The sequence below is a fragment of the Ctenopharyngodon idella genome, chromosome 17 (genome assembly GCF_019924925.1).
Source record: "Ctenopharyngodon idella isolate HZGC_01 chromosome 17, HZGC01, whole genome shotgun sequence".
Classification (NCBI taxonomy): Eukaryota; Metazoa; Chordata; class Actinopteri; order Cypriniformes; family Xenocyprididae; genus Ctenopharyngodon; species Ctenopharyngodon idella.
The window spans coordinates 18,306,736-18,330,850 of NC_067236.1; the positions used below are offsets into that span (position 1 = coordinate 18,306,736).

Below are 24,115 nucleotides of genomic sequence, written 5' to 3' on the forward strand. Positions count from 1 at the left end.
TCATTATATGCCAACAGTGACAGCTCAAAAATGGGGAAAAAGCCCTTCTTATATTTTTTGCCTCAAGTTTGCATGCCTGTAACTCAAGAAGTATTAAAGATATCTTATTATCCTTCTAGATTCTCATTATTAATAAACTTTCCTTTTGAAATCTATATTTTCAAGGCTCGATATAGTTCAGTCCTATCAATATGGGGATCTCAAAACAGCTCCATGTTCAAATTGTTGAATTTGACCCATTTTTTTTTCAGTGATCGAAAACCAAACATTATTCACTTTGCACACAGCTGATACTTACTGCATTTAAAGAGGAATGTCTGAAGAATAACTAATGTTGAAACTAGAAATGTATCTTGTTTCCCTCTATCAAAAGAATTGCATAGAATATACCTCTCTAAAGTGCCAAAAAGTTGAGGCACATTAACTTGCTCTCAAAAGTGTCTTTATAAGAGTCTATATTTGAATCAGTTTTGGGATTTTGTTCATTTTAACAGCTTCTGAAGCTACCAAGAGTTTAAATACACAGTCAGTATCGTAACTACACATTAAAGAAAAAAGTATCAGCTGTTTGCAAAGTGACCCACATTTGGTTTTTGACCACTGAAAATGTGTGCAATTGACCAATTTACTCATTAAGATCTCCATATCTCTGGGATTGAACCATCAAGAGCATTTAAAATGAAGATACCAAAAGGAAAAGAACCAGAGTCTAAAACGATATTAAGATATCTTTAATACTTCTTGAGTTACAGGCATGCAAACTTGAGGCAAAAAAACTTTTTGCCATTTTTGAGCTGTCACTGTTGGCATATAATGAAACAAAGATTGATAAAGTCAACAGATTTTACTAATAGATCTACCAATCTCTGTGTGAAAATAAAATAAAGATGCTGCCATCTTTACAAAGTAATTTTTCACTCCTCTAATTTGGCTCCAAATCTCAGGTGAAAACAGTCATTTTGACTCTCCTCTACAAAACAGTGGATTACTCAGTAAATATACATCTGTGATGTTTAATATTTTGGCTTTCATCACTATTTATGTTTGTCTTTCTACAGAAAAAATATTAACAAAATCAAAAATTAGAGCCGGCGACCTCTGGTTGTTTTGTCACGGAATGACCCAGTGCTTTTTAAAGTCCCCATGAAATCAAAATGAACAATTCTTGCTTTTTATGTAATATTGCAGTGTGATTTATCGGTGCACATCATTATTGTGTTAAATTCATGTTCCTCATAATCTTGAATCAGAATATCTTCTCCTCCCTCTTGCAGCATCTCTTCTCTTCTCTGATGACGAGGGCAGGGCAACCTGTCACTCACATGAGATCCACCAATAGCAAACCACAACCATCCAATCAATTCCCCACAGACAAAATCAAACCCCGCCCTACATTTTGGCATCAGGTGATTCTGACTCTGTTTATAGACAGAGATCCAGCTGAGAAACTATACAGATGCTACTGATGTGCCGGACAAAAGACGTCAAACTAATAGAATATAATTTATTCATCAATAAAACCCTGATGATGATGATGATGAAAAGCAGGAGTCGAAACGAGTGCATGATATGATGTTTAGGGCAAGTTTCTACTGTTTTCATATCACTGGATTCAGACCAATGGTAGAAAAACATGACTTTGACATAAGCGTGTGTCTTGTAGATGAAGCGTAAGATAACGTGTCATTGAGATCCAGGGTCAACAATCATGAGCATCCGCTCAGATCTAAATTATGCATCACGCACATCCTGCTCATTAAGAGAAAAGACCAGGATCCACGCGGAGCATCAATTCTTAATTTAAGGCCCGAACTGCTGCTCAGGATGGACAAAAACACTGATGTAGTAGATCGCACACACACACACACACACACACACACACACACACACACACAGAGACACACACACACACACACACACACACACAGAGACACACACACACACACACACACACAGAGACACACACACACACACACACAGAGGCACACACACACACACACACACACAGGTCTGTTGATGTCTTGTGTACCTGTGAGAGCGTCCAGCGGCTCCAGCTCTCTGTTGACACTGATGGGGAAGCACGAGGCGCTCAGTCTGCGGTGTTTCTTCAGCGCACTCGGACCGGACGGATGTTTGCTGCGCAGCGGCTGCGTTCTGGGACTGATCTTCTTATTCAGACCCTGCTGAAACCAGAGTCACGCAGAGCAGCTTCCTGTTACAACCCTGATTTCCTGAAGCTGGCATCATTTATCCACACCAGATCTGTGTCATATTCCCAGCTACTTTCCACTCACTCATGCTGAATTCAAGCACTAGATTTTGTTTTGACAGCTCTGTTTAATCTAAATGTTCAACAATGTCAATAATTACCAGCACGACACTAGCTTATACAAGCTTTACTCTTGGTTTTATGTCTGATGATGGTCACAGTTTATATTAGATATTATTAATACAATCAAATGGCCTGGTATTTGAAAGCAAATCAACAACTGAAATTAATATGAGATTCATGGCACAAAACATCTTAAATATTGAAATAAGCTAATAATAATAATATTAATTTCAATCCAGTATATTTATGATTTGGCTACCTACTGTACCATAATCAAGACAAAAATCAATGTTAGTATGGCTGAAAACTGTATGAAAAGTATGAAAAATAAGTCAATACGTGCATTGCTAAATATCAAATTTAAGTTACAAACATGGAATGATACAATGTCAAATACTATGAAAGTTTTCCAGTTGACCTATTTTCATCCAATAATCAATATTTACCTCATTTACCTCATCCTGATCATCTTCATGCTGTTTACTTCCCTTTCTGCTGGATTTCACACACTAAAACAGACAATGACAGTTTACATTTTCATGACAGAACAGAAGACAAACTAAGTAAATAGATAGATAGATAGATAGATAAAAAGTTAATTTAATTAATCTAACTACAATATTATCTAGAAATCTTAAAGTTAATCTATAAACTTCTCAAAAGAAAGTGTTACCTTGTCTTTCTTTGACTTATGCGGCATTATAATGCGTGACAGGATCTGTGAGCGCGCTGTGAGGACTGGACATGAATACACACGCGCGCGCGCGAGCGCTGATTGGCAGGTGCCAGTCACGTGATAGAAGCCGTTCTATTTACAGTTCAGAGCAGACATTAGTTTATGGTTAATGTAAGTTATTGTTCAGGTTTAGTAGCTAAGATACAAGTCAGTAAATACTCTCATTTAATAAGTGAGCGATATGCTTTTAGATTAAAAAGTCGATAAAATTTTTATGTTGCCTTAAATTGAAGGCAAAATCTGTTTTTCAAGCAGTATGCCAGCTTATAATGATTATTATAAAACATTATTTCATTATGTAAGTGTTTACATTATTATCTTTTTTTTCATTTGTCATGTAATTGGGTGTGATACATGAGAAATTGCAGCAGCGACGCGATGACGCCAGCGCGTGTGACGCTTCTCGGCTTTCTGGGTAATGTAGTTCAAGCGTCACGTTCACTCATTACACTCCTATGGTGGAAAAACTACATATCACAGACTTCCGTGAAACAATAAAGTTTCCCGACGCGCTGGGCGCTGGTCATTACGGTGATGTGACAGAGTCCGTGATACAGCGCGATCTCTCTCACAGCTCAACCATCGGCTCATTGCGGTTCATTGTGTCGGGAAATGTCTGACAGTGGCGGAGGAGAGGAAGGTGGCGGCGGGATGGAGGTTTCTGCTGCCGTGCAGACGGTGGCGGACGCGTCTGTTCTGCAGAAACACATCCGTAAGCTCGTGCCGCTGCTGCTGGAAGATGGCGGCGACGCGCCCGCGTCTCTCGAGAGCGCGCTGGAGGAGAAGAGCGCACTCGAGCAGATGAGAAAGTTCCTGTCAGATCCACAGATTCACTCGATTCTGGTGGAACGGAACGCGCAGAAAGGTTAAAAGTCGCATGATCATCAATTAAACTCTCATTTTAAGGGTTAAAATCATTCACATGCATTATTAAGCTTAAGGATTACAATGTTTGTGTGCTGGTTTAAAGAGCCTTTGCTGCGACTGTAATCGATTTCGTGATATTTTATTGTAATATTTTCGCAGGGTTTCTGTAGCCCCGCCCTGTTTGAGTTGTTCCTGTCATGTGTCAAAATGGAAGTTTAGTTAATATGTTCGTTTTAGAAACATGGGTGTAAAGCGACTGCTTGAACTTGTGATAAAATGTCAACAATAAGTGATCAATGCGCGTTCAGGGCGTGTTTGCTGCACTGCAGATCGGTGACATCACGATCATCTGATCTGAGTCCAGCTGCGATCAAGGGCTGGGCTGAGAATATCGATTTAATCCATTCTCATTTTGAGGAACCGGTATCGATTCTTAAACCCCAGGAATCGATCATTTAGTTGTTTTCAGTTGATGCGCGAACAAAACTTCACTAAAAACATTATATGTAGCTCCAGCCATCAAATAATCACAATAAGCGTTGTTAGTTATGATTTTAAACAGTCTCAGCTTTCGTATTCTGTCAGTTTTATCACTAAATTCACACAATAAATGTTTTTGTGTGTCTTTAATGTGTGGTGAACCGATCATCTCTTCCTCTTTACTGCTAGTCACAGCACCAAATAAACATTAATGAACATCAGAAGGAATGTTGAAAGGTACTGAAATGAATCATGTCTCATGTAATCGATAAATCAGTGTTTCAACCGCGGAAAGACGTCGGTAAAACAGCTGGAGAACAATATATCACGCAGCGTCACATTTAAAGGCACAATATGTACGATTTTTGGATTAAAATATCTAAAACTCACTAGAACAATGTTATATATTTTGTTGACTTGTGTACTTGCATTATTTTAAATGTTTCCAAGAATGTTTAAATCCAGAGAAATATGCAATTTTTAGCTAGGAAGCTGATCATGTCCGGGCGTGGCCTATCAATAGCCGCGCATCAATTACCCTTTAAATTGAGCAAATTGAAAATACGCCCAATGGAAACGCGTCAATTTTGCAAAATCTCCTATATATCACAAAAAAGTTTTTACGCTTGCATGAGGTGGTTTTTCAGGCAATTCGAAAAAGGAATATTTTGCAAAACTGCAATGGAAACACGTTTACAGGTCACCTGCCGTATGTAAAAGTCGATCCGTCTTTAAAGTGGGCGTGGTACGTTTGGACAGAAGATGAGAGTTCTTCATTAAACTCATAAAAGACTAAAGTATTAAGGGAATACTGGATTCTAAACAACAAAGAAATGCCACAATTTGAATTTATCAAGACCTTGAAGCAGATAGGAGGGAGAAACACCCAGAAACACCTCATACATCCGTTGCCAAGATTTTTGGAATGATTTACTGCAAGAGGAAAAAAGACGTTTTAGTCGCATAACATTGGTTAATGGAACATTTCGCAATAGTTTTTTATCGATATTTAGAAAATATCGCAAAAGTTTTGCGCAAATCTGTAATGGAAACGTGGGTAATGACATCATACCTGCGTTACCCTCGATTTCTAGTTTTATTTTGTAGAAACCATGGAAACACCAAAGACGCATTAATATAAGATGTTTTATTAGACTGTTAGGATTCATTCATCGACAGAAAACTCATCATGTTATATAGCTCAACACTGTAAGTCTTATTGTTTAGATCTCGTTTTGATTTACCGCAAGTACCATGTTTTACCATGACTAATATCGATCTGTCTTACTGCAGTGTGCAACAAGTGTCTCATAGCAGCCGCCGAGTGAACACAGAGTAGCGTTATAGCAACTTTCAACACACAAGTGTGTCTAATATGATGAACAGCGCTGTGTTACGCTTGACCGGAAGTGGCACCTGCGGCATAATAAAAGCCCCACTGCTCTCGAGATGTGTCGCGCTCATCTTTCATTAGCAATCGCTGCAGCGGCCAGGAGCGTTTTGATAAATATATTCACTATATTGATTATATTTTTTACTTAACCTGTTCTTTAATATTAAATGTTTCAATACAAGTGAAAAGACGTTTTTATGATAGTCACTGTTTATACATAATAAACTGAATTGGAGTAGAAACACAATTATGTCATTAAAAAGTTATTCTAAACATTTGTGTAATTAATTGAATCGCGTCTGTAAATCGAATCATGAAATTAGTGGCAATGCCCAGGCCTGTTCTGATGATTACAGTGATTTACTCTGATAGTGTTGGCACTGAAGGGCTCTGTTGCAGATGTTTTGTGTCTGTCGTGTGTGTGAATATGCTCTTGTTTTAACTGTTACAGACTCCAGGCAATAACACACAAACACCAGCGGTCAGATTATGTTCCTCACCGTCACATGCTGCTTTTCTTCTGTTTGGTTTCAGTGACCTGCTTCACTGATAGTCATGTTGAATGTTCAAATACAGACAAGCTGATTTTTGGTTGTTTCTTGTCGTTGAACGCAGAGGATGTCGGCGACGAAGGAGAGGAGGAGCGCGAGTGCATTTCCTACAGCATCAGCATCGACATCCACTACGGGCTCAAATCTAACAGGTGACGCGCACATTCAAACCTGCCATGATCTGATCTGTGTGAAATGTTCTGGCTAACAGGAACATGTGGTCTTTCAGCCTTGCCTTGATCAAGCGGACGGGCGTCATCGACGCGGACAAACCCATCTCCACTCAGGTGCGAGTTCTGACGCTCAGTGAAGATTCTCCATACGAGACCCTGCATTCCTTCATCAGCAATGCCGTGGCTCCGTACTTCAAATCCTACATCCGAGAGTCTGGCAAAGCCGACAGGTAACATCAGCTCTGAGCGTCTCCCCCGATCATGGGGTTTTAAGATGAAAGAAATCAATCATGATGCAGATGTAATGAAGTATTTCGTTGTTGTTTCCATCAGGGATGGTGATAAAATGGCCCCTTCGGTGGAGAAGAAGATCGCGGAGCTGGAGATGGGGTTACTGCACCTGCAGCAGAACATCGAGATCCCTGAGATCAGCCTGCTCATCCACCCCATCATCACCAACGTGGCCAAGCAGTGCTACGAGCGCGGAGAGAAGCCTAAAGTCACAGACTTCGGGGATAAAGTGGAGGACCCGAGCTTCCTGAACCAGCTGCAGTCGGGCGTCAATCGCTGGATCAGAGAGATACAGAAGGTTTGAGATTCTGTGTTCTTCATCATTCCCTTTAACGCTCAAATGATGGTACTGTACTAACTATTAGAATAAAAACATCACCAAGTACCTTAGTGTGAAAATGTGTGAGAGAGACTGAATCTGCGCAGTAGGTATCCGTCTCATTTCCTGCTGCCTTCTATAAATACAAATTATCAGTGAAATGTCATGTGAACGAGCTGCGGTGTGTTGTTTAATGGTATTGCCCTACAATAACCCTGAAGTGGTTTGCTGATAATTTTAACTTTCCCCACAAAAGATTATTGTATTATTGTCAAATCAATTGATCTTTTGTTATCCAGCTTTAATAGCAATGAAATGGAAATCTAAATAAAGGTTTTAAAGGCTTAATAAGCAACTTACACATGAGAAACAGCATGCGGAAACATGTTGGTATATTGTATGTTGGCCGGACTGATATTTATATGCATTTTATGTCAGTGTGTCTGTTATAAAGATCTCATTGATTTACATTACAAGCATCAGAATTTCATATAAATATCATCTGCACCTGATTGCATATTTTTGCTCAGTTTGAGCCTCTGAATAAAACTGAGCTCCATATTCTCACTATATCAGACTACATGAGCCATAAAAGCCTGATGGATCATATATTATACTCAACAAAAAACACATAAGAAAACTTTTTTGTACATTGAACTTTTTAGTCAAAATATTGTAAAACTCTATCAACTGTTCCATTAAAAAAAAAAAGATTTTTCTGAATATTTTACATTATATTACATATGTCAGGCTTTACAGTGTTAAAGAGGTCATTCTGTCATCAAATACCTGCCCTCATTTCGTTCCACCAGAAACTGACACTTCAACATGTTCAAAACGTACATGGAGTATTGAGTAATGTGGTAAACAGAAGCTTGCTTCATGCATGAGAGCAAACCTCATTGGTTCTAGCGGAAACTCAAAAGTGCTGCAAGAATGAACCTCATTGGTTCTCGTGAGCATGAGCTTCTGTTTACCAATGTTGAGTGCTTTATGTATGTTTTGAACATTTTGAAGCGTCAGTTTTGGATAAATAGACTTTCAGTGGAGGGTCAAAAAATCTCTCAGATTTCATTAAAATATCTTCATTTGTGTTTCGAAGAAGAACAAAAGCTTAAAATGACACGAGAGCGAGTGATTTTAGGGAGCCATCCCTTTACAATCACACCTGAGTATGCGTGGCAGCTCTGGCGATTGGCTTATCGTGATGAGCTCATTTGTAATGTTTTGTGCAGTTGTTTCAGGTTTGTGCTGCTGTGTGTTTGCAGGTGACTAAACTGGACCGAGACCCTGCCTCAGGAACCGCCTTGCAGGAGATCAGCTTCTGGCTGAACCTGGAACGCGCCCTCAACCGTATTCAGGAGAAGAGGGAGAGTCCCGAGGTCCTGCTCACTTTGGACATCCTCAAGCACGGCAAACGCTTCCACGCCACAGTCAGCTTCGACACAGACACAGGTGACGCGTCTGTGCGTGAAGGATACTGTTGTTTCATGATCTTCCTCTCTTCTAACGCTTCGGTTGTGTGTTTCTTTCAGGACTGAAGCAGGCTGTGGAGACGGTGAATGATTACAACCCCCTGATGAAGGACTTCCCCCTCAACGATCTCCTGTCGGCCACCGAACTCGACAAGATCCGGCAGGCGCTGGTGGCCATTTTCACTCACCTCCGCAAGATCCGAAACACCAAATACCCCATCCAGCGTGCACTGCGACTGGTGGAGGCCATCTCCAGAGACCTGAGCTCTCAGCTGCTCAAAGTCCTGGGCACGCGCAAGCTCATGCATGTGGCCTACGAGGAGTTTGAGAAGGTACGGCTGATTTATCCGCTCTCGCTCATCCGGTGGCGACGTATGCGCAGGTCTCAGCTCACGCTCTCCTTCCTCCGCAGGTGATGGTGGCATGTTTCGAGGTCTTCCAGACATGGGAGGATGAGTACGAGAAGCTGCAGGTGCTCCTGAGGGACATCGTGAAGAGGAAGAGAGAGGAGAATCTCAAGATGGTGTGGCGTCTCAGTCCGGCGCACCGGAAGCTTCAGGCCCGCCTGGACCACATGCGGCGATTCAGACGGCAGCACGAGCAGCTCCGAGCCGTCATCGTCCGTGTGCTGAGACCTCAGGTGCTGAATCTGATAGGGTTGTTCTGATGTTGAGAAGTTTCCATCTGAATTGGGGATCAAAGTCTGATCAACGTTTATTCATGACTTTGACTGATCTTGTCTTTGCAGGTGTCTGCCGTGTCCCAGCATGCTCAGGGTGAGACTGCAGAGCCAGCAGATATGAAGGTGGCCGAGGTTCTGTTCGATGCTGCAGATGCCAACGCCATCGAGGAAGTCAATCTGGCCTATGAAAATGTGAAGGAAGTGGATGGACTGGACGTCTCAAAGGAGGGAATGGAGGCCTGGGAAGCGGCCATGAAGCGTTACGATGAGCGCATCGACCGCGTGGAGACGCGCATCACGGCTCGCCTGCGTGACCAGCTGGGCACCGCCAAGAACGCCAATGAGATGTTCCGCATATTCTCTCGCTTCAACGCCCTGTTCGTGCGGCCGCACATCCGCGGAGCCATCCGGGAGTACCAGACGCAGCTCATCCAGCGCGTCAAAGACGACATCGAGTCTCTGCACGACAAGTTCAAGGTCCAGTACCCTCAGAGCCAGTCCTGCAAGATGAGCCACGTGCGAGATCTCCCTCCGGTCTCGGGCTCCATCATCTGGGCCAAACAGATCGACCGGCAGCTGACAGCCTACATGAAGCGTGTGGAAGATGTTCTCGGGAAGGGCTGGGAAAACCATGTGGAGGGTCTGAAGCTCAAGCAGGACGGCGACAGTTTCCGCGCCAAGCTCAACACACAGGAGATTTTCGACGACTGGGCACGGAAGGTGCAGCAGCGCAACCTGGGCGTGTCCGGCCGCATCTTCACCATCGAGAACACGCGCGCCCGCGGCCGCACCGGCACCGTGCTGAAGCTCAAAGTCAACTTCCTTCCGGAGATCATCACGCTCTCCAAAGAAGTGCGCAACCTGAAGTGGCTGAGCTTCCGAGTGCCGCTGGCCATCGTCAACAAAGCCCATCAGGCCAATCAGCTCTATCCATTCGCCATCTCGCTCATCGAGAGCGTCCGCACGTACGAGCGCACCTGCGAGAAGGTGGAAGAGAGGACGTCCATCTCGCTGCTGGTGGCCGGTCTGAAGAAGGAGGTGCAGGCGCTCGTCACCGAGGGCATCTCTCTGGTCTGGGAGTCCTACAAACTCGACCCTTACGTCCAGCGTCTGGCAGAAACCGTTTTCAACTTCCAAGAAAAGGTCGAGCAATCCGAGACCAGGAAAACTAGAGTACCAATCAGACGTTTGGACACACACTCGTTCTTTATTACTTCGATTTTTGACTAATATTGACTAATATGGTTGAAGAACTTTGTCACCAGCTCCTACTATGGTAGCTTGTTTCAAAAAAGGTAATTGTGACTTTTTATCCCACAATTCTCTTTTTCCCTCAGAATTGTGAGATATAAACTCGCAATTGCGAGTTAAAAAGTCTGAATTGAGAGATAAAAAGTTGCAACCTTTCAGTCGTGTGTGTCCTTACTTCGGTTGGTAGTGTAAATGTTGTATTTACAATCAGGATGAAAAGAGATGTGAATGTCATGTTGATTTGTGGGTATTTCTCTCTTAGGTGGATGATCTTCTTCTGATCGAGGAGAAGATTGATTTGGAGGTGCGTTCGCTTGAAACCTGCATGTACGAGCATAAGATGTTCACTGAGATCCTCAACCGCATCCAGAAGGCTGTTGATGACCTTAACCTGCACTCCTACTCCAACCTGCCCATCTGGGTCAATAAACTGGACATCGAGGTGAGTTCAGCTGGACGGAAGCACAGAGGACACGTCTGTAAGCGGGGTCATATTCGCTCAAATGTGAACATGCGTTTCCTCTGTAGATCGAGCGGATCCTCGGGGTGCGTCTGCAGGCGGGGCTCAAAGCCTGGACGCAGGTTCTCAGGGGACAGATGGAGGACAAGGCTGATGTGGACATGGATACTGAGGCCCCTCAAGTCAGTCACAAGCCTGGAGGAGAACCGAAGATTAAGGCAAGTCATTGTTGTGGAGTTTTGAGCTGGTCTAGTCAAGTCAGCTTTCTTTCTATAGCACTTTATACAATATAGTTTCAGCTTCACCGTAATAAACAGGAAAATAACCGAATCAGTGATGCAAACTCTAAAAAGACAATAGTGTCATTACTCAGATCAATTCAGTTCAACTTTCATTCTCATACGATAGTGTCAGTGCAGTCAGATCCAGATGCAATTTCACTGAACATCACGCTGAAACTGTTTTCTTTGTCCAAACAGAATGTCATCCACGAATTGAGGATCACAAACCAGGTCATCTATCTGAACCCGCCGATTGAAGACTGCCGCTACAGGCTTTACCAGGAAATGTTTTCTTGGAAGATGGTCATTCTGTCTCTGCCCAGAATCCAGAGTCAGAGATATCAGGTCTGTGTTTGGATTGCTCTGCATTTGCTTTCAGTTTCCCGCTCCTGCGTTAACGTTTGCTTTTTAAACAGGTCGGTGTTCACTACGAGTTATCCGAAGAGGAGAAATTTTACAGGAACGCTCTGACCAGAATGCCCGATGGTCCATCTGCACTGGAAGAAGCGTATAATGCTGTAAAGGAGAACGTCTCCGAGGTGGAGCAGTATGTCAAGGTAGCGTCTTTTCCCTTTGAATGAGTGAGCGTACTGTATTCATACGTGAACAGTCGACTGACTGCGTTCGGTCCATCAGGTGTGGCTGCAGTACCAGTGTCTGTGGGACATGCAGCCCGAGAACATCTACAACCGTCTGGGAGAAGATCTCAACAAGTGGCAGGCGCTGCTGGTGCAGATCCGCAAAGCACGCGGCACGTTTGACAACGCAGAAACCAGGAAGGAGTTCGGACCAGTCATCATAGACTACGGCAAGGTCAGAAGGAAGCTGCTCAGTTCAGTCATGAGGTTTCTGTCAATAAATGATCAGTGTTGGGGAGTGTTACTTTTAAATATAATGTGTTACTCCTTATAAAAAATTATGTTACTTAGTTACTTTTCTAGGAAAGTAATGCATTACAATAATGTTACTTCATGAAAAAGTAACTAATTACGTTAGTTGGTTAAATTGTGAAAATTGTGCATTACATTATTGCGTTACTTCATAAAAAGGTAACAGTTACTTTTTATGTTACAATGTTGCGTTACCCCCTAAAAGTGTTTCTTTCAACGTGTGATTTAGGTTCAATCCAAGGTGAATCTGAAGTATGACTCGTGGCATAAGGAGGTGCTCAGTAAGTTTGGACAGATGCTGGGCAACAACATGCAGGACTTCCACTCTCAGATCTCTAAGGTGGGTGCCGAGCTCTCGCTGATGGGAAACGCCATGGTTATGTTCGCAAGTGAAATTGTCTGAACTTTTCTATGGTCTTCCAGTCTCGCCAAGAACTGGAGCAGCATTCAGTGGACACGGCCAGCACTTCTGACGCCGTGACCTTCATTACGTACGTGCAGACGCTCAAGCGCAAGATCAAGCAGTTTGAGAAACAAGTGGATGTGAGTACAGCCAACCTGGTTTAGATTGCTCAGTCACGATTCTGTGGACGAAGATGTTATTAAAGTCTCTGTTCCCGTGCAGCTGTTCCGCAACGGCCAGCGTCTGCTGGAGAAGCAGCGGTTCCAGTTCCCGCCCTCGTGGCTGTACATCGATAACATCGAAGGGGAATGGGGCGCCTTCAGTGACATCATGAAACGCAAAGACACGGCCATTCAGCAGCAGGTCGCCAACCTCCAGATGAAGATTGTGCAGGAGGACCGCGCGGTGGAGAACCGCACCACAGATCTGCTCTCAGACTGGGAGAAGACCAAACCAGTAGCGGTACGTGTCTGGAAATGTCTCAGAGCAGTGTAAGTTGTGTTCAGGCCTCCACTGAGTGTCTGTTTGCTTGTTGTCGCTGCAGGGCAGTCTGCGTCCAGAGGAGGCGCTGCAGTCGCTCACCATCTACGAGGGCAAATTTGGCCGTCTGAAGGATGACCGAGAAAAATGTGCGAAGGCCAAAGAGGCATTGGAGCTGACGGACACGGGCCTGCTGAGCAGCAGCGAGGAGCGAGTTCAGGTGCGACATTACTGTGATGCTGTAGTACTGTAGAAGCAGAGCTTGAGTGTAGGGTCACATTTATCTTTATCTTTTGCAATTAGCTAGATATTGTTTTTCCTTTTCGTTTCTTCACATGTCATTTTGAGATCAAATGTATAGTTAACCAGACTGGGGCCATGTGTTTGATGTCAGGTGGCTCTGGAGGAGCTGCAGGATCTGAAGGGCGTTTGGTCCGAGCTGTCGAAGGTCTGGGAACAGATCGACCAGATGAAGGAGCAGCCGTGGGTCTCGGTGCAGCCGCGCAAGGTGAGCGACGAACCTGCCGTCTCGTTTGACGTGTGTCCGAGGGTTTGCTTCACTGACTCCATGTTCTTGTTCCGTACAGCTGCGTCAGAACTTGGACGGCCTCCTCAACCAGCTGAAGAACTTCCCCGCTCGTCTGCGGCAGTACGCCTCGTACGAGTATGTGCAGCGACTGCTCAAAGGATACATGAAGGTGAGCCGGTCCTGCACTTTCACTGTGACAGAGCTGGTCATGAAACACTGCTTCGTGAAGCTTCGAAACTTTTGCAAATCATTTGTTTTGAACCAGTGATTTAGAGCTTGTGTCAAACTGTCAAAGTCACTTGATTTCAGTAAACTAGGCTTCCTTACATCATAACAGTTTCGAAACGTTTTGAAAATGACAGTGGTTCGCCGCTAGGGGGCGATGATCTCTGCAAACCCATGAACCAGTGTCTATATGGTTTATATCTAATCTCCATTCAGTTTTATAAAGTTACACATTTGTATAATAAGAGTTGTATATAATAATCTCTTATTGGGCTGATTACCCTAGCTTTCCATAACCCCCCCCCCCACACACACAATTTAATTCGTAAAAAGTAACTAATTACGTTACTTAGTTACTTTTTTATAGAAAGTTATGCGTTACAATATTGCTTTACTTCATAAAAATTAACTAGTTTTACTACAATTTAATAAAATGACACGTTAGAAAGAAGCATCATATTTAATGGGATTAGATGATGTGTTAACTTCATTTAATAGATTACACTTTCAATAAAACTTGCATGAAAACACCTTTTACAAAACAATTGCACTGTTTCACTGCATTTTGACCAGCAGGAGTCACCAGAGTATGGTGTTTTGAGCGAATCGTTTTGTGAAGTAATTGGTTCAAAAAGTTTCAAACAGCTTAATTTCTCCCATCCCTTGTGTTGATCTTCAGGTGAACATGTTGGTGATTGAGCTGAAGTCCGAGGCGCTGAAGGACCGTCACTGGAAGCAGCTCATGAAGCGTCTGCATGTCAACTGGGTTCTGTCCGAGCTGAGTCTGGGTCAGATCTGGGACGTGGACCTGCAGAAGAACGAGATGGTGGTGAAGGACGTGCTGCTGGTGGCTCAGGGAGAGATGGCTCTCGAGGAGTTCCTCAAACAGGTCCTCTTCCGTCAGACCGACACACATACGGCTCCGTTTATTTACAAAAATCTGTGTTCAAACGCTGTTTCCTTTTAACCGCAGATTCGTGAAGTGTGGAACTCGTACGAGCTCGATCTGGTCAACTATCAGAACAAGTGTCGTCTGATCCGTGGATGGGACGATCTGTTCAACAGAGTCAAGGAGCACATCAACAGCGTGTCTGCCATGAAACTCTCGCCCTACTACAAGGTAACACACAGAACGGAAACGCACAAATGAATTTGAATCACAGTAGTTCCTCCGTTTACACCATCGTCACTGTTCTCCGCAGGTGTTCGAGGAGGACGCTCTGAGCTGGGAGGACAAACTCAACCGTATCATGGCGCTGTTTGACGTCTGGATCGATGTGCAGCGGCGATGGGTTTACCTGGAAGGCATTTTCACAGGAAGCGCAGACATCAAACACCTGCTTCCGGTGGAGACGCAGCGCTTCCAGAGGTCAGCCGTCAATGCCATTGATTAAACCAACGTGCTGCAGTTCTCAAGCTTTGGATTTAACATGTGACTTGTTTGGTTTTACAGCATCAGCACAGAGTTTCTTGCTCTGATGAAGAAGGTGACCAAGTCTCCTCTGGTCATGGACGTCCTGAACATTCAGGGGGTTCAGAGGTCACTGGAGAGACTCGCTGATCTGCTGGGAAAGATCCAGAAAGCCCTGGGAGAATATCTGGAGAGAGAGCGCTCGTCTTTCCCCAGGTCAGACATTCACAGTGTCAGTCGATTTAGACGTGAGAGCTCATGGGATTGAAATCCAGAAGATAGATAGTTTTAGTTTGGTTTAGATTAGTGTTTTAATGAAAACTGAGCCGAGACTGACCTTTTTCATACGACTAAGATGAGACAACACTGACATCATTAAACACTGTGACAATTTTTGACAAAAAAGATTAAAATGTAGGGTTAGAAAATAAATTTGACCAAAATCTATATATTTTCTAGGGCATTGTACACATTGACTAAAGCAAGTTTACACTGACTAAAACTAAAGTTTCCAGACTTCTAGTCAAACTTGACTGAACAAAAACAGGATAAGTTGACTAAATATAATTTTTGACACAGGACTGAGGCTATATTTAAAATATAGCTGACAAAATTAGCACTAGTTACTGTGATGTCTAGGAAGTGTTAACCGTTGAGTTAGTGACAAAGAAACTGCTTTCAAATTTATGCATATTGTCGGCGCCAATAGCAGTGCGCCGTCATATGGCACCGCTGTGCTTCGGGCGACCCGAGTTCGAGTCCCGGCTCGTGGACCTTTTTGGATCCTGTCCCCTTCGCTCTCTCCCACTTCACTTGCTGTCTACAAACTGTCCTATCATAATAAAGTCAAAAACGGCAAAAAAATAAACCTTTAAAAAATGTTTTCATATTAATAGTTGTTGCAGTGCCGTAATAAAAATGAATTTTGTGTCGCCATGTTTAGTTGGTCAGTTAATTGCAGTCAGGCTTCAGTATTCGTTCGGTCACGCTTGTCAAACATTGAAGACTCGACTCATCGCTGTTTCCGCAGGTTCTACTTTGTTGGTGATGAAGATCTGCTGGAGATCATTGGCAACAGTAAGAATGTGGCCAAACTGCAGAAACACTTCAAGAAAATGTTTGCTGGAGTTTCAAGTATCCTGCTGAACGAGGACAACACGGAGGTGCTGGGAATCTCGTCCCGAGAGGGAGAGGAGGTACGACACGCATCCTGAGAGAGACCGTATATCTAATACGTACTGTAATACGTCTGTTATACGTGTGTTTGGCCAAAGATGAGTCACGTTTATTTATATAGTGTTTAAAGCAGCTTCACACTGTTAAAAAAAAAAAGTGTTAATTCTGCACAATTCATCAATTATGAAACCTCAATTTCAGCTGTAAAGCAGCTCTACAGAGTCATTATTCAGATCAGTTCAGTGTTGATTCAGTTCAGTTCAATAACAGTCAAAGCTAGTGTCATTATTCAGCTCAGTTCAAGTTCTGTTGTGCTGTTGTTTTCAGGTGCTCTATAAAACCCCAGTGTCCATCACGGACCATCCGAAGATCAACGAGTGGCTGACGCTGGTGGAGCGCGAGATGCGCGTGACGCTGGCCAAACTGCTGGCCGAGTCCGTCACTGAGGTGGCCGCCTTCAACAAGGGCACTGGCATCGACCTGAGCACCTACATCCACTGGATCGACCGCTACCAGGTGAGCCGTCCTCTGAGATACAGCCAGCTTCTGCATCTGTAACACGTCCACATGGCCGCTAAACTCCGTCTCTTCTGTGTTCAGGCCCAGCTGGTGGTTCTGTCCACCCAGATCGACTGGTCTGAGAACGTGGAGAACGCCCTGACCACGATCGCCGGCGGGGCGAACATGGCTCCGCTGCAGGATGTTCTGGCCAACGTAGAGGCGACGCTCAACCTGCTGGCCGACACCGTCCTGATGGAGCAGCCGCCACTGCGCAGGAGGAAACTGGAACATCTGGTGAGAAGCTTGTGTGTGTGTGTGTGTGTGTGTGTGTGTGTGTGTGTGTGTGTGTGTGTGTGTGTGTGTGTTTTTTGTTTTTTTTTTTTGTAAAAAAAGTTGCTAATACAGCTTATTAAGCTGCCCATCATTACTGTCAACTCAGACACATTTCAACTAGTTTGTGCCACATCAATATGGCGGCTTGTCTGTGAGGACGTTTGTGAGGTGTGGCTCATGGGCACTAAAAGCAAACGTGTTTTATTCCTAGATCACGGAGTTGGTGCACCAGAGAGACGTGACCAGAGCTCTGATCAGGAACAAGATTGACAACCCCAAATCCTTCGAGTGGCTCAGCCAGATGCGCTTCTACTTCGACCCCAAGCAGACCGACGTCCTCCAGCAGCTCTCCATTCAGATGGCCAACGCCAAGTTCAACTACGGCTTTGAGTACCTGGGTGTGCAGGACAAGCTGGTACAGACGCCGCTGACCGACCGCTGCTACCTGACCATGACACAGGCGCTGGAGGCCCGTCTGGGAGGATCGCCCTTCGGTCAGTGTGTGGTGTTTCTCAGAGTCCAGCTGAATGTGAAGTTTGCAGTGCTGACGGATGTTCTTGTTTTGTAGGTCCTGCCGGTACAGGAAAGACCGAGTCTGTCAAAGCTCTTGGTCACCAGCTGGGCCGCTTCGTCCTGGTCTTCAACTGCGACGAGACCTTCGACTTCCAGGTAGGATCGGTGTCACAGCAATAACAGTGACGGTCTTTATGACGCTGGGCAGTGTTTGACTGTGTCTCGTCTTCCAGGCGATGGGCCGCATCTTCGTGGGTCTGTGTCAGGTGGGAGCGTGGGGCTGTTTCGACGAGTTCAACCGTCTGGAGGAGCGCATGCTGTCTGCTGTGTCTCAGCAGGTTCAGTACATCCAGGTGGCGCTGAGGGAACACATCAACCCCAACAGAGACCGCAGTACGTACAGCCAGCTCAACACCATGTCATCTGTCTGATTATTTTAAGATGTCCTTGTTACAGTGTTATTGTACAATTAAAGGGTTAGTTCACCCAAAAATAAAATTTCTGTCATTAATTACTCACCCTCGTGTCATTCCACACCTGTAAGACCTTCGTTCATCTTCGGAACGCCATGTGCCGTTCATTCACACAGAACATTCAGGATTCATATTTAAATAGTCTTTTGCGGTTTAATATTCACAGACACTACTCTATATCGTCATTTGATTTAAGTGTACTGACCTACTTTTGATTTATTCATCAAATTTGACACATTCTGCGTTATACAGTAAATTCTGTTTTTATGACTGGATTCCGTCCGTGTTTTCTGCATCGTTGAAATCATAGAGCCCTACATGTAACGTGTAACAAGGAAACTCTAAAGTGTTACCAGATCTTTACTGTATTATTCATATTCCCTGATGAGTTCCAGTATTTCTGCGTGGGTCATGTGATGAGCGTGTGCTCTTGTGTGTTCAGGTGTGCCCGTCACCACAGAGCTGCTGAACAAACAGGTGAAGGTCAGTGCGGATATGGCCATCTTCATCACCATGAACCCCGGGTACGCCGGACGCTCCAACCTGCCCGATAACCTCAAGAAGCTCTTCAGGAGTCTGGCCATGACCAAACCCGACCGGCAGCTCATCGCGCAGGTCATGCTGTACTCACAGGGCTTCCGCACCGCCGAGATCCTCGCCAAGAAGATCGTCCCCTTCTTCAAGTACGCAGAAGCATCTAGACGAGCGTGTTCTCAGCCGGTGTGACTCGTAACGTAACCTCGCTATGTGTCCCGTTGCAGGTTGTGTGACGAGCAGCTGTCGTCTCAGTCTCACTACGACTTCGGTCTGCGTGCGCTCAAGAGCGTGCTGATCAGCGCCGGAAACGTCAAGCGAGAGCGCATCCAGAAGATCAAGCGAGAGAAGGGCGAGCGCGGCGAGGACGTGGACGAGAACGAGATCGCAGAGAACCTTCCGGAGCAGGAGGTGAGATGAGCTGAACAGTTGAAGGAGTCACCTGACCCTTCTCATTCTGACCTGGCTGTATGTGCTCGATCCTCAGATCCTGATCCAGAGCGTGTGCGAGACCATGGTGCCGAAGCTGGTGGCCGAGGACATCCCGCTGCTCTTCAGCCTGCTGTCCGACGTGTTTCCCGGCGTTCAGTACATGCGAGGAGAGATGACGGCGCTCCGAGAGGAGCTGAAGAAGGTTTGTGCCGAGATGTACCTGACGTACGGAGACGGAGATGACGTGGGCAGCATGTGGGTGGAGAAGGTAAGGGTTTCATAAACCTGGGTAAAAAGCACTGCTAGCCTGCTTCTAAATTACAAGGTGTGAAACGTTCCTTTACCCGGGGTTAAAAGCTGGGTTTAGAGCGGCGATAACCCTGTGTTTAGCGCAGTGTGACTAGCTCTATTGACACTGACATCACTGACTGAGCTGTGTTCCTCCTGTGTTCCTCAGGTCCTGCAGCTCTATCAGATCACTCAGATCAATCACGGGCTGATGATGGTCGGGCCGTCCGGCAGCGGGAAGACGATGGCCTGGAGGGTTCTGCTCAAAGCCCTGGAGCGTCTGGAGGGCGTGGAGGGCGTCGCTCACATCATCGACCCCAAAGCCATCAGCAAAGACCACCTGTACGGCACGCTGGACCCCAACACCCGCGAGTGGACCGACGGGCTCTTCACGCACGTGCTCAGGAAGTGAGTGGTGTCTCTTGTCACGTGTCTGATTCTGATGTTTGTGGTCTCTTGATCTCATGGTGTGCTGTGTTTGTGCAGGATCATTGATAACGTTCGTGGAGAACTGCAGAAGAGGCAGTGGATCATCTTCGACGGTGATGTGGATCCTGAGTGGGTGGAGAATCTGAACTCGGTGCTGGACGACAACAAACTCCTGACTCTTCCCAACGGAGAGCGTCTCAGCCTGCCGCCAAACGTACGTCGAGTGATCGCTGTGCTGTGAGACTGTGGTTTGTGTCATGATGATGATGATGGTGATGATGTCATTGCTCTCGTCACACAGGTGCGCATCATGTTTGAGGTGCAGGACCTGAAGTACGCCACGCTGGCCACAGTGTCCCGCTGCGGGATGGTCTGGTTCAGCGAGGACGTTCTCAGCACCGACATGATCTTCAACCACTTCCTGGCGCGCCTGCGGAGCATCCCGCTGGACGAGGGTGAAGATGAAGCCCAACGCATGAGGAAGGCCACGGAGGACGAGAGCGATGAGACCGCCTCACCTATGCTGCAGGTACGCCACGCAACCGTTTATACATCAGATGTGACAAAGTGACTGCAAATCCATCTGTCCTGGTCTGCAGCGGAAATACAAGTATTGATGAAATATGGAGGAGATTTGATCAGCCCTGATAACGGCTCGTCCCGTTCCACGTGCTTCATTTATCTTGCGTCCGTCTTTCACTCGTGTGTTTCTGAGTTTTAGAGTCTGGTGTGTTTAATCCACAGATCCAGAGAGACGCTTCTGCAGTCCTGCAGCCGTACTTCACCTCCACCGGTCTGGTCATCAAAGCACTGGAGCACGCCTCAAAGATGGAGCACATCATGGACTTCACGCGGCTGCGCTCCTTGAGCTCGCTCTTCTCCATGCTGCACCAAGCCTGCCGCAACGTGGCGCTCTACAACAACAACCATCCCGACTTCCCCATGCCCATCGACCAGCTGGAGAAGTACATGCAGGTGTGTGAACCGGAGTCACTCTGAATCACTCGGAGCCAGTCTGTCAGTGATCATCTATGCTAACTTTTACCATGTGTACAGAAATACCTCATCTACGCGGTGCTGTGGTCCTTCTCGGGCGACAGCAGGCTGAAGATGAGGGCAGAGCTCGGAGAATACATCCGCCGCATCACTACTGTGTCTCTTCCGTCTGCGCCGAACGTTCCGATCATCGACTATGAGGTGCGAACAGACACTCCTGAATCCTGAGGTTGAGTATGTGAGGTGTGACACTAATGCTGCTCTAACCTGTCAGGTGTCCATCACGGGCGAGTGGCAGTCGTGGCAGGGGAAGGTGCCTCAGATCGAGGTGGAGACGCACAAGGTAGCGTCGCCGGACGTGGTGGTGCCCACACTGGACACGGTGCGTCACGAAGCTCTTCTCTACACCTGGCTGGCCGAACACAAGCCTCTGGTGCTCTGTGGGCCGCCGGGCTCCGGGAAGACCATGACCCTCTTCAGCGCGCTCAGAGCCCTGCCCGACATGGAGGTGAGACCAGATCCGTGGTTTCCAGATGCAGTATTCCTGATCTAGGGCCCTATGAAATCTGTTTTTTTTTTTTCCCTCAAATTCTGTTTTATTTTTACCAAATTCTGTTTCAAGTTTTCTGGATTTCATTTTAATGGTTTAATTAATTAAATTTTAATAATCATAAAGCATGTCTAATTAATCAGACAAACATTCATTACTATGAAGTGTTTTGTTTTTGTTTTTTCAGAAATTCAGAAAATGTTTTTTGTGTATTTAAATTTTTCTGGCAATCAAACGAAGGCATAAAACATTAATTTATCTTTTAATCGTATGAAATTAAACAAACTTTTTTGTCACACGAAGTGCTGCACAACTAACCCTTTACTATTAAAATTAAAACATGGAAGAAAAATTTGATTATTCCTTAAATAAAGTTTTAATAATAATTTTATTATTATTATTATTATTATTATTGTTAGTATTATTATTACATTGAGATGTAGCTAAACTCTACTGTACAACAGTAATATATTTCTGTCACAATTTTCAATTTAAAAAGTTAAACCGAACTTTTATTTTGACGGGTTGCGGTGAAGACCTTTGAGTTTTGTGTTTATGATACACAGAGACACAGAACATGCAGGATTCATATTTAAATGGTCTTCTTGCGGTTTAATATTCACAAACACTAGTCTATAACGTGATTTTATCTAATTGTACTGACCTGCTTTATATTTATTCATCAAAAAAGTGACAAATTCAGTGACATTCCGTGTTATACAGTAAATTGCTTTATGACTGGATTACGTGATTCGGGCCGTGTTTTCTGCATCGCTGGAATCATAGAGCCCTGCTGATCCACATGTGACTCTCTCGTGTTTCTCCAGGTGGTGGGTCTGAACTTCTCCAGCGCCACGACCCCGGAGCTGCTGCTGAAGACGTTCGATCACTACTGCGAGTACCGCCGGACTCCTAACGGCGTGGTTCTGGCTCCTGTGCAGCTGGGCAAATGGCTGGTGCTCTTCTGCGACGAGATCAACCTGCCCGACATGGACAAGTACGGCACGCAGCGGGTCATCTCCTTCATCAGACAGGTGCGCGTGAGTTCGTGTTCGGGTCTTGTGTGTGTGTTTGTGCGAAGTGTAACCCGTGTGTGTTGTGTTCAGATGGTGGAGCACGGCGGCTTCTATCGCACCTCAGACCAGACGTGGGTGAAGCTCGAGCGGATCCAGTTCGTTGGTGCCTGTAATCCTCCCACTGACCCTGGCAGGAAGCCGCTCTCTTACAGGTTCACCTGTCGTCGTCGTCGTCATCATCGCTAATGCTGAACATTATGGTGAAGTGTTCAGTGATGTCTAACTCATGTGACATTTGCAGGTTTTTGCGTCATGTGCCGGTGGTGTACGTGGACTATCCCGGCCCGGCCTCGCTCACACAGATCTACGGCACCTTCAACAGAGCCATGCTGAGGCTCATCCCGTCACTGCGGACCTTCGCTGAGCCGCTCACCGCCGCCATGGTGGAGTTCTACACCATGTCTCAGGTTTGCACTTGATTTATTTCTGTCATAATTGGATTTCTCTAAACTTGACTTGAAACTTGACATGTTTATCCAGCCCAGATGAAGACGCTTTGTTTGTTTGCTTGCTTCTCTCAACTAAATGCTCTCTTTGGAACAGGAGCGGTTCACACAGGACACGCAGCCGCACTACATCTACTCTCCGAGAGAGATGACCCGCTGGGTCCGGGGCATCTTCGAGGCGCTGCGGCCGCTGGAGACGCTGCCGGTCGAGGGTCTCATCCGCATCTGGGCTCATGAAGCGCTGAGACTCTTCCAGGATCGGTGAGTTTGTGGCGTTTCTAGGCCTGTAGATCATTTGCTTTGTTCCAAAACTGGGACTTAAAATGATACAATGTCGCATTTTAACCTTGGTTCAGTTTGTTTTCACACCGCAGTGAATATGTGGTTGATTTGATTTGAAATTGCACAGTGATTGAACCGATTCTCCTGACAGATTGGTGGAGGACGAGGAGAGACGCTGGACCGATGAGAACATCGACATGGTCGCCCTTAAACACTTCCCCAACATCGACCGTGACAAAGCCCTCAACAGACCCATCCTGTACAGCAACTGGCTCTCCAAGGTGAGTGTCGCGAGACGGCGAGGCGGAAGCTTCCAGAGGTCAGCGTAACTCATCACGTCTCCTGTTCTTCTGTAGGACTACGTTCCCGTGGAGCAGGAGGAGCTGCGCGACTATGTGAAGGCCAGGCTGAAGGTGTTCTACGAGGAGGAGCTGGACGTTCCTCTCGTGCTCTTCAATGAGGTTCTGGATCATGTGCTGAGGATCGACAGGTACAGAGATCCCCAAAAAACACAGCTGTTCGTTATTTCACCCTGATGATGTGTCAGTAACGTCAGGCTGATGTTCTCCCTGCAGAATCTTCCGTCAGCCGCAGGGTCACCTGCTCCTGATCGGCGTCAGCGGTGCCGGAAAGACGACGTTGTCCCGCTTCGTGGCCTGGATGAACGGACTGAGTGTCTATCAGATCAAGGTAAAAACCAACAGATGTTTGTCTGTCTGTGTTTATTCAGTTTTGACAAGGTCAGTGTACAGCACTTTAACAAAAAATTTACATAATTAAATTATGTAATAATTTGTCAGAAGATCATCAAAACATTGTTACAAATGGATATAAACTGTCCTGTCTTCTACAGAGGG

The 24,115-nt window shown here is 45.5% G+C and overlaps 2 protein-coding genes across 7 annotated transcripts in view; one reads left to right on the forward strand and one right to left on the reverse strand.

The window, feature by feature from the left end:
* Nucleotides 1-3,160, reverse strand: part of ppp2r5ca (protein phosphatase 2, regulatory subunit B', gamma a) — a 15,013-nt gene extending 11,853 nt beyond the window's left edge. The window contains exons 1-3 of one of the 5 annotated variants that reach the window (XM_051869090.1): nucleotides 3,006-3,160; nucleotides 2,788-2,841; nucleotides 2,030-2,180 (exon numbers count right to left, since the gene is read on the reverse strand). In XM_051869090.1, coding sequence (XP_051725050.1) covers nucleotides 2,030-2,180; nucleotides 2,788-2,841; nucleotides 3,006-3,032 — 232 coding nt within the window. In that variant the 5' untranslated portion in view covers nucleotides 3,033-3,160. Of the gene's footprint in view, nucleotides 1-2,029; nucleotides 2,184-2,778; nucleotides 2,842-3,005 lie in introns of all 5 variants that reach the window. The other 4 variants (XM_051869088.1, XM_051869087.1, XM_051869086.1 and 1 more) reach the window with 4 other exon arrangements.
* Nucleotides 3,161-3,587: 427 nt separating this feature from the next.
* dync1h1 (dynein, cytoplasmic 1, heavy chain 1) overlaps nucleotides 3,588-24,115 on the forward strand; it is a 36,889-nt gene continuing 16,361 nt past the window's right edge. For both annotated transcript variants that reach the window (XM_051869084.1, XM_051869085.1), the window contains exons 1-45: nucleotides 3,588-3,933; nucleotides 6,424-6,511; nucleotides 6,589-6,762; nucleotides 6,866-7,121; nucleotides 8,411-8,597; nucleotides 8,678-8,949; nucleotides 9,030-9,257; nucleotides 9,366-10,442; nucleotides 10,813-10,992; nucleotides 11,079-11,228; nucleotides 11,490-11,636; nucleotides 11,708-11,848; nucleotides 11,928-12,104; nucleotides 12,411-12,521; nucleotides 12,605-12,724; nucleotides 12,807-13,046; nucleotides 13,129-13,284; nucleotides 13,459-13,572; nucleotides 13,652-13,762; nucleotides 14,498-14,707; nucleotides 14,792-14,938; nucleotides 15,021-15,187; nucleotides 15,272-15,445; nucleotides 16,260-16,425; nucleotides 16,733-16,921; nucleotides 17,006-17,200; nucleotides 17,451-17,733; nucleotides 17,808-17,908; nucleotides 17,986-18,145; nucleotides 18,668-18,908; nucleotides 18,987-19,170; nucleotides 19,247-19,459; nucleotides 19,649-19,887; nucleotides 19,966-20,122; nucleotides 20,210-20,437; nucleotides 20,653-20,883; nucleotides 20,965-21,105; nucleotides 21,179-21,412; nucleotides 22,282-22,488; nucleotides 22,561-22,682; nucleotides 22,772-22,937; nucleotides 23,074-23,237; nucleotides 23,410-23,539; nucleotides 23,615-23,748; nucleotides 23,834-23,948. In XM_051869084.1, coding sequence (XP_051725044.1) covers nucleotides 3,681-3,933; nucleotides 6,424-6,511; nucleotides 6,589-6,762; nucleotides 6,866-7,121; nucleotides 8,411-8,597; nucleotides 8,678-8,949; nucleotides 9,030-9,257; nucleotides 9,366-10,442; nucleotides 10,813-10,992; nucleotides 11,079-11,228; nucleotides 11,490-11,636; nucleotides 11,708-11,848; nucleotides 11,928-12,104; nucleotides 12,411-12,521; nucleotides 12,605-12,724; nucleotides 12,807-13,046; nucleotides 13,129-13,284; nucleotides 13,459-13,572; nucleotides 13,652-13,762; nucleotides 14,498-14,707; nucleotides 14,792-14,938; nucleotides 15,021-15,187; nucleotides 15,272-15,445; nucleotides 16,260-16,425; nucleotides 16,733-16,921; nucleotides 17,006-17,200; nucleotides 17,451-17,733; nucleotides 17,808-17,908; nucleotides 17,986-18,145; nucleotides 18,668-18,908; nucleotides 18,987-19,170; nucleotides 19,247-19,459; nucleotides 19,649-19,887; nucleotides 19,966-20,122; nucleotides 20,210-20,437; nucleotides 20,653-20,883; nucleotides 20,965-21,105; nucleotides 21,179-21,412; nucleotides 22,282-22,488; nucleotides 22,561-22,682; nucleotides 22,772-22,937; nucleotides 23,074-23,237; nucleotides 23,410-23,539; nucleotides 23,615-23,748; nucleotides 23,834-23,948 — 8,880 coding nt within the window. In that variant the 5' untranslated portion in view covers nucleotides 3,588-3,680. The remainder of the gene's footprint in view (nucleotides 3,934-6,423; nucleotides 6,512-6,588; nucleotides 6,763-6,865; nucleotides 7,122-8,410; nucleotides 8,598-8,677; nucleotides 8,950-9,029; nucleotides 9,258-9,365; nucleotides 10,443-10,812; nucleotides 10,993-11,078; nucleotides 11,229-11,489; nucleotides 11,637-11,707; nucleotides 11,849-11,927; nucleotides 12,105-12,410; nucleotides 12,522-12,604; nucleotides 12,725-12,806; nucleotides 13,047-13,128; nucleotides 13,285-13,458; nucleotides 13,573-13,651; nucleotides 13,763-14,497; nucleotides 14,708-14,791; nucleotides 14,939-15,020; nucleotides 15,188-15,271; nucleotides 15,446-16,259; nucleotides 16,426-16,732; nucleotides 16,922-17,005; nucleotides 17,201-17,450; nucleotides 17,734-17,807; nucleotides 17,909-17,985; nucleotides 18,146-18,667; nucleotides 18,909-18,986; nucleotides 19,171-19,246; nucleotides 19,460-19,648; nucleotides 19,888-19,965; nucleotides 20,123-20,209; nucleotides 20,438-20,652; nucleotides 20,884-20,964; nucleotides 21,106-21,178; nucleotides 21,413-22,281; nucleotides 22,489-22,560; nucleotides 22,683-22,771; nucleotides 22,938-23,073; nucleotides 23,238-23,409; nucleotides 23,540-23,614; nucleotides 23,749-23,833; nucleotides 23,949-24,115) is intronic.